Source organism: Falco punctatus (assembly GCF_963210335.1).
Source record: "Falco punctatus genome assembly, chromosome: 3".
Lineage (NCBI taxonomy): Eukaryota > Metazoa > Chordata > Aves > Falconiformes > Falconidae > Falco > Falco punctatus.
The window spans coordinates 11,419,238-11,431,683 of NC_137582.1; the positions used below are offsets into that span (position 1 = coordinate 11,419,238).

Here is a 12,446-nt window from a genome sequence, read left to right on the forward strand (position 1 = left end):
GTCAGTAATATCTAAGGTTTGCACATCTGATCTTTAGAAAAATACTGTTCCTAACTTTTTTAAGAACTCTTAGCCAAATGCATGTATATATGTTTTCTTGGAACGCAAACTGAAACAAACACATGTGAGATTGGTGTTTTGTGTGTTGATAGCAAAGACTCCAAAAGTGTCTGAACAATTACTGTATGAAGTTCTCATGTCAGGGCTGTACAGGAACAAAACTTTCCATTGTCAGTTCACCGTAAGCAGGCAGTTTTCCTAGGATGCGTAGCTTGGCAACTTCCATCTTAACTTGTTAGCTGAATAAGATATTTGGTATTATAATCAGAGTCTCAAATGTGGGAATTCAGCTGAAAACTCCTTAATCTGATGATAAATAGAAATATAAAAAGTTTCTGAAAAGGATGTATAAACAGATTTTTTTGTTAAGGTTTTAAAATAACTTTGCTCAAAACCCTTGTAGATGTACCTTGAAGAATACTTATTTCATCAACCAGTAATCAGACAACAAGCATACTGAAGAGGCTTTTTTTTTTTTGTTAAAGAATAATATTAGCATACAGAAATCAGTTTTCTGGGGCTTTCTTTGTTAATCACTGAAATGAGGTGGACAGAAATACAAGATACCTGAAAAGTAGTTGAAAGAGGATGTAAATTGCTGTGAATATTTTCTAAATAAAGTTGAGGGGGAGTGTTGGGTTGGTTTTTTTATATTTTGTTTGTTTTGGTTTTTTAAGAAGAAAGACTCGCCTCACTGAACTGAAGTGAGCCCGAGTAGAGTGTTATTTTTTCACCGTTCTGCTTCCCTCCTCTATTAGGAACATCCAGGGAGTTGGACTCAATGATCCTTACGGGTCACTTCCGACTTGAGATATTCTACGATCTGTGTATCAGCAAAGAAGGTTTTTCAAAGCAAAGAACGCTTTCTGATAGGTATCTCAGCTATCAAGATTCTGAAGGAAGCAGTAAAAGCTGTGATAAGATATGCAATTCACAAATTTACATAGATAAAATCAATGTATTAATAAGTAACTTCTAACTTGAAAACTTAATTTTTCAGTCTTCTGGCAGCCAAAGGTACTATTGAAATGTGCTTCCTACAGCTTAAACAGAAAGTTTCTTCAGAAATCTAGATGTCTGTAAAAATGAGGGAGAAGGAAGTTTTAATGGTGATAGGAGCTGCTGCTGTGCATGTGTTCTAAACCACCTTATGAAATGGATTGAATTTAAATCAAAATTAATAATAAAGGAACATGGAAAGGAAAACTTACATCTTTTATACTGTGAGACAAAAGTCTAGATAACTGAAGTTAATTTGGCTTCCCACTAGTACTGTCAGCCTCTCAGCAAAATGTCATGCGTATTATCATCTTCTCGAGGCAGGGCAAAGGTTATCGGGTGCTCAGCACTTCGGGCTGAGTGTTCTGGCAGCACTCACATATCTGCATGTGCCCTTGATGACAAATGGGTTAAGCTGCAGGTCTTCATTGGTCAGCATTCCTGGTCTGAACCTTTCCTGACTTGTATTAGCTCAAGAGCCATTTAACTCTTAAATTTTTTTTGGGGTAGGTGTGATCGTGGGAGCGGGTTGAGTTCTCTTTTGCAGTTTTGACTGCCCCCTTGCCTTCTCTGTGGAGCTGTGTGGTGTTTCATTGGCCTCCATAGCTTGAAATTTGCAGTTATTTCACAGAGGGCTGGATGTTAAAAGAGCAGAATGGTTCTGGTTTGGCAGGTGTTTACTTTGGAGAAACTCCAGTAAGAAATTGAGCACACCAGTCACTCCAGGATAGTGGGGTTTGTTTTCATCAGTGTTTCTCAGAATTAACCATCCTATCTAGTCTGCTGTTACGTATGAATTGTCATCGTGTGAAGAACACTATTGCTTTGTATAATGTATTTCTTGGTTTTATTTGTCATTATTACCTATCTTACCCTTCTACATTGTTGCTTGTAATATTATGTAGGGCTGTTTTCTTTAAGTTTTAATGTTAGCATTTAACAAGGTTATATGTCTGCTTTCTTTCCAGCTGGTAGAACTATAATGTGAGATCAAATGATATATGAACTCTGGTGAGAGGTCCCTAAATTTTCTTTAATTTTTTTTTTTAAACAAGCTGGTTTAGCAGCATACACAAATGTGTGCCTCTAAATTGCATGCATGCTGACATTTCTTCCCTGATTTGTTTTAATTTCTAAATACTTTAAACTTTGCTTGTATAAATTTACATTTCAGTGTTTTCATTATAATGTATCAGAGCTGCTAATGTGCTGTTACATGTGTTGGAGTTGGAAAGTTCTGACAAGTAGCATACAAATTTCCAGTTGCTCTATCAGGTAAAAATACAGCCTTTAAACTGAGTCGTGTTAGTGATGATTCAATATTTTTTAATGTCACATTTACACAGTTTTATAAACTACTACAGTGAGTCTGAATAAAGACAATTCTTATGAAAAAGCTCTTTTTTAAAAGAGAGAATAGGATTGTAATTTTATCATCAGGCATACGAAACACTAGAGAATTTGTCTCTTGTCATACAGTAAACCAACAAATAGATAATAAGTTGATGTTAGTAAGCTGATAAGTTGACAGTATAATTTAGTAATCCATCTCACTTTCATTATATAGGCATTGAAAAAGGCTGTGGCCCTGAAGGAATCATGACTAATCATATTTAATGTGAATATGTTTGGCTAGCAGTTCTGAATATTAATCAAAAACTTTGGCTTTTTGAGTTGGAACATAAGAATAGGGTTCATGTCAAAGAAAATTGTTAATAATACATAACTGTGTGCGTGCTTCCAGTATAATGTATTTGAAGTCCTGCAGTTACTCATCCTTTAGCTTTTAAGGTCTAATTCAGGACTAGGACCTGGACTTTGATCTAGTTACAGCTTGCAGTTGCACTAGCCATTGTCTGGTGAGACTTTCTTACGTTGCACTGAAAAATAAATTAAATAATTGGGTAGAAAACTGGATGATACCCTCTTCTTCATAGGTTGATAGCAGCCTCAAAATATAATGGTGAGTTGTCTTAGCAAACTGTGAGCATACCAGCAAAATCTTTTAGACATAGGCATTGTCAGTATGTGGCTCTGAGCGTCCTAATTACCTTAGAGATTCTATATAGCTGAGTGACTTCTTATGTTCCTAATTTAATTGCATATAGAATTGTCTTCTAAATATTCTCATTTTCTTGGTAGCTTGCTGGCAGTCTTTTTTTTTTGCATTGTTTTGTGCTGTGTCTAATACTTACATTAGAAAACAAACTTCTCAGGTTTGTCCTTTAACTCTTTATATCAGCACTTTTGAAAAATATTTTAAAGTCTTCATGCATTCTTAACTATTTTTAATCTTTTGACCAGTTTGTTCAATGCAGGCTAATTTCAGTGTATAGATATCTTGCTATTTGGTCTGCCTTCCGCGTAGTTCATCTCTTTTCAGTGGGGGAAGAAACAGATTCTGATTTCTACAAACCGAAAGAGACAGGTGGAGGGGCATTTCTAAGTCTTGAGTAGGATGTGTGCCTTGTAAAATAAAATCGCATTTTAATGTGACTTTACTGAATTACAGATTATTATTATTATTATAGATGAACTAGTACATAAGCACCTTTGTAGGTCTTATGGTAATGAGGAAATGTGGTACAGCAAACAAAATAATTTCATGAAACAGTATGTAAAGAGTCTCTTGAAAAATCTGGGAAAACGCAGTTATCTTAATACATCACCTAGCAATGATCTGATCAATTTATAATGTGGGGGTGGAGGGGTGTCCCCGGTCTGTTTCTTTTATAGCTGTTTAACGAGATCCCATGGCCAAAAAGATCCAGAGCAGTTTTGATTTTCACCTTAGTGGTAAGATTCTACAGCCATGTCTCCAGCTCTTCTCTGTTTGTTACACAAATCCAGCACGATCTATCGTATTTGTGCCAGAGGAAGATTCGCTGTCTTCATGTGACTAAAATGTAGTCATTTGCTTTTTAAACTGTAGTTGAAGTGGCTCTTACTTCCTTTATCTCTTCTTTCTGCTTTTGTTCAAAAACATGGCAATACTGTCATGCACTGTAGCATATTATTATGTGTGCTTTATGATGTAACACTAAAACCCACAGTGACAATATATTGTTGCTGATAGAAATCAGATTCTTGTGTCTGTTAATAGTCAGTTTGCTTTCATACTTAATTTTTTATGATTCTTTAAAAATATGTGTTTATGTGCTATGTTCTGCCTAGTAAATATTTCTTCATGCGATATCTTGTTTGACTTTTTGAATGTTGCGTTACTTTTTTAATGTCAAAACTGAATGATGAGTGGTTTGGTTTTTTCTGAATATGCAGCTCATGATTTAAAAAAATGTTTTAACAATTAGTTATTTCATGCAGGTACAAAGAACAATGCAGGATTCCTTGAAGACAGTTTTTTTTCCTGAGTGCTTATTTTGTTTGTTTTAATTGGCCTTCAACTGTTGAAAGTTTTTTGGTTTTTTTTTTTTTTTTCAATTCCTAGTCCTAGGTACAGATAAATACAAAACTATGTTTTGTGTGTAATAGTTGTTTTAAGTCGTCTTTAGCACACTGCTTACCAGGTTCAGGTTATACCTGCTATAATACTCCAGCAAAAACTGAGCATGTTCAGCAGCTGTATCTTGATTTTTTGTCTATTTACGCTGGTATGAAAGGTTCACTGTCTTCTAAAACAAGCCTCCTGTATGTATCTTCCATTGTATGAAGAGTTCACAAAATTAAGTAAATATAATAAGCATTTCCAATTTTAAATCAGTTTACATAGAAGGATTGGGACAGGTGTCATTCAGCACATTTGGATGTTGAAAATACAGGGAAATTGAGTCTGCACTTCAAATTGATGAATTAGATAAAACATACACTTCCATCTATATGTTCTAGTAAAGACATGAGAAGGTACACAGGCCTGCACACAGAGAAATGTGACCAGTATATTCAGTTTTTTATACTGAAAAAGAGGGAAAAATATTCCATTTTGGGGGATTTCATGAAGTTACTAACATGATTTTTATTCACAGCAGAAACATGCATTGCAAATTAGTTTTAATCCTAAACATGAAAAATTATAATAATTTTTAAACACATGGTTTTGGTGAAAATAATGTCTACAAAAACTAAGATGCTAGATTTTTCCATTCCTTCTGGAAGTATGAATTCAACTAGATGTTCTTTTTGGAGTGCGATTATTTTTTTTTTTTTCTCTGAGGTTTTTTAGGGTTCTTTAAATGTACATACAGTGTTCATTATTATTAGAAGTGAGACTCATTCGTAGCTGAATAATTAGAACAGGGTAATATGTTGAAAGCCCTGTCTTACGCTCCTTTTAAAGATGAGAGACATACAAGGTGGCAGTGATTGTGACTAGCTCTGGAGCTCGCTGACCAGCCAATGCGTGCTGCGGGCTAATTAAAATCTTTGAAAGCTTGCAGACTGGGTGGGGTACACCATCTACCACGTAACGCCAGATAATTTCCCTTGCCCTCCACATGGACAGCACTCTGCCTTTCACCTACCTGCTAAAGCTTCTTCAGTATCTGCGTGTATAAAACAGTGTATCTGACACTATTTCCAGTCCTCGCAGTTACTCAGTAAAGCTGCTTCCTTGTCTCTGGCAAGAACATAGCTTTTATTTTCCTTCTTTTGTTGATGACCGCCTCTGAAGTCTTTGGTGCCTGTCTGTAAAAGGAAAATTTCACATAGATGTCTATACTGTTTGAAGGGAAGGCCATTTACTTAATAATTATGATACATGCTGGGTACAGATTTAGACTGAACAAGAGCAAAACTGGTAAGATTCCATGATCAGGCAGTGTGTCAGGCTGGCATCTGATCTGTGTGCCAGCACATCATCTGGGGTATTTTAATACCTGATGGTAAAGAGAGCCATTACTTCCAGTTATCCAGGAAGTTTTGAGAAAGGTCTAGAACAGGTCTGTTTAGTTGAAGAACCAGGGTAATGGAGATGAACAGAAGAAGGATTGGTTCTGAAAGTTATCCAAATAAAATAGAGGACCATGTACTTTGGAAAGCTGTGTGTAAAAAATGTGGTAATCGGGGCCAAGAGAGCGTGAGGAACAATTGACAAAAAGGGTCAAATTCTGTAAGTCAGTAGCATGTCCTCGCCAGGAATAATGGTGCACATTGCTGGTCTCTCCCATCTTAAATCAGTTATAATAAATGTAGGAAAAGTTTGGAAAAGAACAGTGAAGATCTTTGAGGGCATGCAACGATTTATATGCATGAAAAAAGTAAGCTGAATGAGCTGACCAAGAGCAGAACATGATCAATTTTATATTTTCCTTTTGATTACAGAATCAAGTGCTTTCATATTCCTTCCAGAAGTAATGGGGCTGGGGGAAGAACCCGGTGGAAGGGGTTGTCTTTTCTGTTGAGGAACCCACGGAGGGAAAATCTCAGAAAATGCTGGGTGTGAGAAGTGAGAGAGACATAGCAAGGCTGGAAGGTAGCAACTCAAGCAAAGAGGTTGCTGAGAGGAACAGGGATTAGTCGTGTGAGTTGGGACCTCAGAGGTGGCAAGAAGGAGCTTAGAAGGGACCAAGAGCACCGGCCAAAGTCCCCTGCAATTCAGAAAGTTGTAGCGTTAGCTGCAACTAAGCAAGGAAGTAAGAACCTCCCTGAAAAATAACATGGGCGGGGAAAGAGCTTTTCTTTCCTCAGTTCTGTCATTTCTAGTCACTCAGAGTTTACCATGTTGAAAAAAGTTTTAAACTGTTTTTTAGTAATTCTAGTTCCAGCTAAACTTTTCTAGGTTGCTCCACCTTTAGGTTCTGCAGTCACATCAAAAAGAATGTGATAACGGTCTGCAAAAATTATAAATAGCTGTGAAAAGCTAATGAGAGTTAATTGTCATCTACCTGTTTCAGCATAAGACTTCTTGGGAATCAGTTGAAGAGACTAGATCAGAGCAAAAAAAATTGGGTGGGCTTCAGTTGGGTCTTTTGGTTTTAAACAGTATGTAGTTAAGCTGCAGAAGTCCTGGCCAGAAGGTGTTATAGATGCTATCACAGGATGTGGAAGTCCACTCAGAGCTAAAAATATAGACATCACTGCTGATTCAGGAAACTCCTGAGGCACAAGTTGGAGTCTGGAAGGCTATTTGGAGGAGGCAGCAATGCATTTTTCCCTAGGCGCTGTGCCTTTGGACACAGTAGGAGATGCCAGAAGCCCTTTGGCCTGCTTCAGTACAGTAGTTCTGCTCACCTGCTGGTCTTCCACCCAAGTGTACTTGGAGAGGTCATTCCATCTCATGTGGCTGTGAAATAGTCTGGAGCCCAGTCTGCTGGAAACCTCCAGATGAGCCATTGCAAGCTCTAAGTCCCTTGGGTGGGGAAGGATTCAGAATGATCAGAAAATTGAGTTTAATTTTCTAGATAGTGTTCTTCCTGACACTTGGCAAAATACTTCAGTGTGATTGTGGTTCAGCTAATTACACGCTGGTGTTCTGAAGTTGGTTTGCAAAAATCACGAGCAGTGGAATCAGTAGAAACTAGCCTTTGAGTACTGAAGTGTTTTATAAATGCTTTACTTCGCAGTTACCAGGTCCTTGACATTTCACTTAGGTACTCATTTAGTAGACACTTATGAACCTAATCTTTCCAGGACTTACTTATCAATAAGTAAACAAGGTGATATCATCCTCCTTATCTCAGTGAGGGCTAGGGAGGAGTTCTAAGGAACTGTAGAAGTAAACAGTGAACAATTTTTCATGTTGTAGTGCTGAGCCCTGTGTACAGTGTGCAAGAGAAATTAACAGCCCAAAGTCATACTTGAAGATTTTTTTGTTGTAAACAAACAAAAGCAACTGAAGTTGCACAAGGGCTTTAGTTTTGCTTCTTAATTTTTGATGCTACATTTAAATTTTCAATGCTTTTCTGTATTTTGAGATTTCAGTTCTTTTGATTCTTTTCTTAATTAGAGGAATTCAGAGTTTTAATCTGGAAATGAAGTTGTCACACAAAACAATTTCATTAATTAAGATTTTTTTATTTTAGCAGCTCTGTTGTTTCAGGGTAAGGAAACTCAGCTCTATTTATTTATAACAGCAGTAGAAAAAGAAAGAAAAAAGAATGATATTGGAATATGCAGGTATGGGTAACCATGGAACATCTTTGTTGAGTAGAGCAGGACATTTATTAATACATACTTATATATTGCCTTGCATAATTTAGACATAGGACTTTACTCCCATTTTTCTTCTTCCTCCTTTCTTTTAAAATGCCAGTATGATTGAACTGCTTCAGGAAGCACATGGCTCGTGAAAGATTTAGGAATGATATGAATGCAGAAGATTAGATGAGATTAAGAAAAGAAAAAAGGAATTAACTAAAATGTTGGGATAAGAGTTAAGGAAGTTGTCATTCACAGATAGGCAGTATTCCTGTTTTGTTTTGTTTTGTTTTTCATAATTTCCTGAGGTCATTTTATTCATTCAGATACATGGTAAATATAAGCCATGCAATCTGAAGTAATAGTTCTATGATTCCATGGTTTGGGGAAATTTTGCAATCTCTGTCTAGATTTTAATAGTTTTGAAATATTTTATATTAAAATAAGAAGAAAGGATAGAATCCTTTGTACTTTTGAAAGTTAAGCAGCTTTGCAACGAATGATGCATTACCCGCAATACACCAAATACAGCTTACCAAATCAAAGGTATGGTGTGCTTGTTTTTTAGTCTGGCATACCTTTTCTTCCAGCTTTGCTTATTTTTTTATTTATTTGTTTGTAAGATGTGGCATCCACAGGAGAATTCCTACTGTCTCATGCAGGAGAGGCAGGTCTAAGTCTTGCTGAGTTCCTTCCTAGAAGAAAAGTTTTGTACGTGAAGATCTCTGCATGTAATAGTTACTTGAAAATACATTGAGAACAATAGGTCAAGCTGTTTAATGCAAGAAGCAAGCCATGTGAAAGAGCAGTGCTGAGCAATGTGCTGAACAATGTACGTGTGTGATCCTTGGAGTGTTCAACTGCGCAACAAAGCTTCATCAGCACAGATAAGGTTGCAGGGGTGTTGAAAATTAAGAGACATAGTTGGTGTAACTGGGGTGACAGAATCCCTGTCGTGCGCACAGCAAAAAGCCATAGGAGGTAAGTAAAATTGTCAGTTCACCTTCGGTTGTTCACCGAGGCATTTGAAGTATTTCGGCAGCAAATTTCCTCCTGTTGACACACTTTCATTTTGAGGACTGTTCCAGTGCGATTTACTGCTATCCCTGTGATAGCTAAGACTGCTTGTGGCAGATGAGGTTGGATCAGAACTTAAACACAATGCAATTAATCTTTATTGAAAACTCATCTTCTTATTCCCTATTTTAAAATGATCACTGAGCTAGTGGGATATTTTTTTCATCTGTGAATCTAGTCAATGGAGAATAACTTTGCTGCTTCTGATAGCTTGTTACTGATACTTTGTGGGGAGTAAAAAGAAGGATATTTTTACAGTTAGAGTAAGATTTTTGCTATTATATTTTTAAGCATGTTACTTTAAAGTTTGTCATTTAGCTTCCTATCATTTTGGTTGCTGCTCACTTACACCTGGGAAAAATGGAAGACGTTGAGGAAGCTTTCCAGTGAAAGCAGAAAAATAAAATGTACTAACTGGGAGGTGATTCTCCCTCACATGATGAGAAGAAAAAAAAAAAAAACAAAACTGTTTTGCTCTTGGCTGTGCTTGCTACTAAACACCCTGTCATAGTGTGTGAGGTGAGTCACGACTTGTTTATTTATAGCCTTGGCCAATCAAAGCTGAATGCTCTGAACTTCATTCAAGACCAGCAGGCACTTAGGATGTCTTGTAAACATTTGCTCTCTGAGCAAGGAGCACTCTTCTCAGCAGCAAACAGGACAGGTGCCTGGGTTGTCACCTCTAAAACACAAAACAGACTAGAAGATCATTGCCTGGATTATCTAGATTGGTGTAGAGAGAGCGAGCTAATTCCTTTTTACATCTGCAATGCCAGACAGTGAGGATCTGGGACAAGATGAAAGGTACTGTACATTGATTCTGACGGCCTTCTTGTGCAGCGCAGTATGGACCCAGGCTATGTGTAATTAATCTGTGTCCACTCCTGAGTTCTCAGCCTATCAATTTTATCTGCGTTGTAACAGATCATCTAATTCTTGAGGGGTTTGCCTCTAACGCTAACCTAAGACTACTTCGGAGAGTAGTATTAGATCTTAATGTCTGCATGGAGGTTAAGTTTGTTCAGCTCTTATTTATTTCTTAAACTAAAGGTGAAGGGAAGAAAATACCGGGTGGTTTCTACCTAGTCACTTCTCCAACCATGGGACTACTTACAAGCCTCAAATGTCAGACACAAATAGTTTTGTTGGAGCCACATTACTGACAGAACCATAACTCATTACTATGAAATAGGGCACTGTGTCCCTTTGAGGTATGCCTGTCTTTCTGAAGTTTTAACTTTTATCTTAATTATCTTGTAAAACCAATAGTCAGGACAAGAAGGAAGTAGTTGGATCTAAAAAAACAATTTAACAAAGACTATTTTCTCAAATACAATCTAGCACCTGCCTATGAAACAAATGCATTAATTAAATTAAGCTAAACAGATTTTAAAATAGATACTGAAAAGGTAGATGTTGCTGATATTTGGCTATGACAGTTTATAATCTAGGTTTCTTAAAGTCCACATAGTCTTCCATAGTTGCTGCTTGATGCTAATCAAAATGTTGGCTCTAAAATCGTGTTAATGAAATATTTTATATTGCAAAAAAAACCCCCGCCTGCCATCTATTTGGAAATAGAATTTTTCTTTTTAGAAGTTAATTAACAAAATGCCAAATTATAAAGGCAAGTTTAAGAACTTACAAGATTCGGAAGTGAGCATTTCATTATGGCTTCAGATCCACTTTCTTCTAGTTAGATTAAATTTGAACATTTATGTGGATGTTTTTCCAATATGTATGTCAATGTGTTGCTGTAAGATAGATGACACACACAAGACGTTTCTGGTTCTCTGTTGTAGGTCAGCATGTTCAGGCATGGTCACCTAACTGGGTGAGTGTGGGTGAATGGATCCATCCCCAGTGGCATAATTGGGCCTCTGCAGGGGTGGGTCACCTATACATTTCTGTTCGCAGACATCTAAGTTGTGCCCTATATATAACATAGATTACAAGTAAATGTAGTAGGCAGCATTTTTTTTCTTTACTTTTAAGGAAACGTTAACTCATTACTGATAGCCACCAAAGTGTTAATTGCCATTCATTAAAAAATGTGTAGCTGAATCTCCAGTTTGTTAAACTATATAATTTTCAATACAGGAAAACATTAATACACATGACACATTAAAAAAAGAGGTCTCAGATCAGAGTTACCTTTTTTTTTTTTCTTTTGAATCAATTTTATAAAGGATATGCATCATGTCCTTCCTTGAAAATGTGTTGGGGGGGCTTTTTGGCATTTTGTTTTGTTTCGGTTTTTGAGGGGTTGGTTTTTGGGTTTGGTTTTTTTTTTCAAACTAAGATGTCAAGATGAGAGAAAATCTTACCAGCTGAGAAGAAAAATAATTTTGACTTCTTCCCCCCCCCCCCCCCAAAAAAAAAAAAATTTCAGTGGCGGGGAGGGAAGCTGCAGCATTTACCAGTATGTAAAAGGATGCAACTGGTATGCAAAACATAAAAGCTTTGTAATACCTAATTTACTTTGTTCACTATTCTTTCCCTATAAAGGCTTGTACTAAGTTTTGGCAGTTAAATAGAAGCAATAGTAGGCCTAAGCCTCTTAAGACTTTGGGGTTTTTATGAATTAAAGTTGGGTTTTTTGTTGTGTTGTTTTAGTTGCTTTTAGGCAAAAAGGGTGAACATTTCTAAAGCAGTAACCTGAAAATGCATAACAGGGCCTACTCTTCCCATTTGTAATTTCTGAAACTACCATTATATTAATTGACCCTGATCGTAATTGCTCATCCTTTAGTGTCTTTGCTGTTGAGCAAAAAGTTTTGAGAAAATAGAAAGGTTCTGATTTTTTCTGAAATTAATTTTCTTCTTTGTCATGGTCATAACAAGTAGGATATAACTGGAGAACGTTCCAGCAGAAGTGCTAATGCGATTTGGTGGAGGTCGCGGTCCAAGTTAAACAAGAGGGAAATAGAAGGAGGAGCTGTGGGAGCTATACTGGAGCAATATGGGAACTGGACTGGAGCAATTCATTTTGGAGTCATAAAAGAAGAGATATTTATGTAAATGCACAGATAATGTGGTAATTTTGAGGGCATGCTGAATCCAAGCTATTGCTTTATATATTTGAAAAAGGAGGGCGGTGGTATTTTTGTAGAAGCTGTAGAATGAACTTTGTTCACTGCTCAGTTTCGGCACACTGCACTCCTCCTAGCTCCTTCTCAGATGCAAACGAATACTTCTTACATCCTCTCCCCTCTCAA

General features: G+C 36.8%; 1 protein-coding gene across 4 annotated transcripts in view; it reads left to right on the plus strand.

Annotated features, from left to right (window-relative positions):
* Window positions 1–12,446, plus strand: part of RETREG1 (reticulophagy regulator 1) — a 70,274-nt gene that overhangs the window by 33,729 nt on the left and 24,099 nt on the right. Inside the window, exons 1-2 of one of the 4 annotated variants that reach the window (XM_080380788.1) lie at window positions 10,049–11,062; window positions 12,076–12,245. The exons of 2 other annotated variants lie outside the window; for them this stretch is intronic. In XM_080380788.1, the coding sequence (XP_080236914.1) occupies window positions 10,994–11,062; window positions 12,076–12,245 (239 nt within the window). In that variant the 5' untranslated portion in view covers window positions 10,049–10,993. One more of the 4 variants, XM_080380789.1, reaches the window with a different exon arrangement.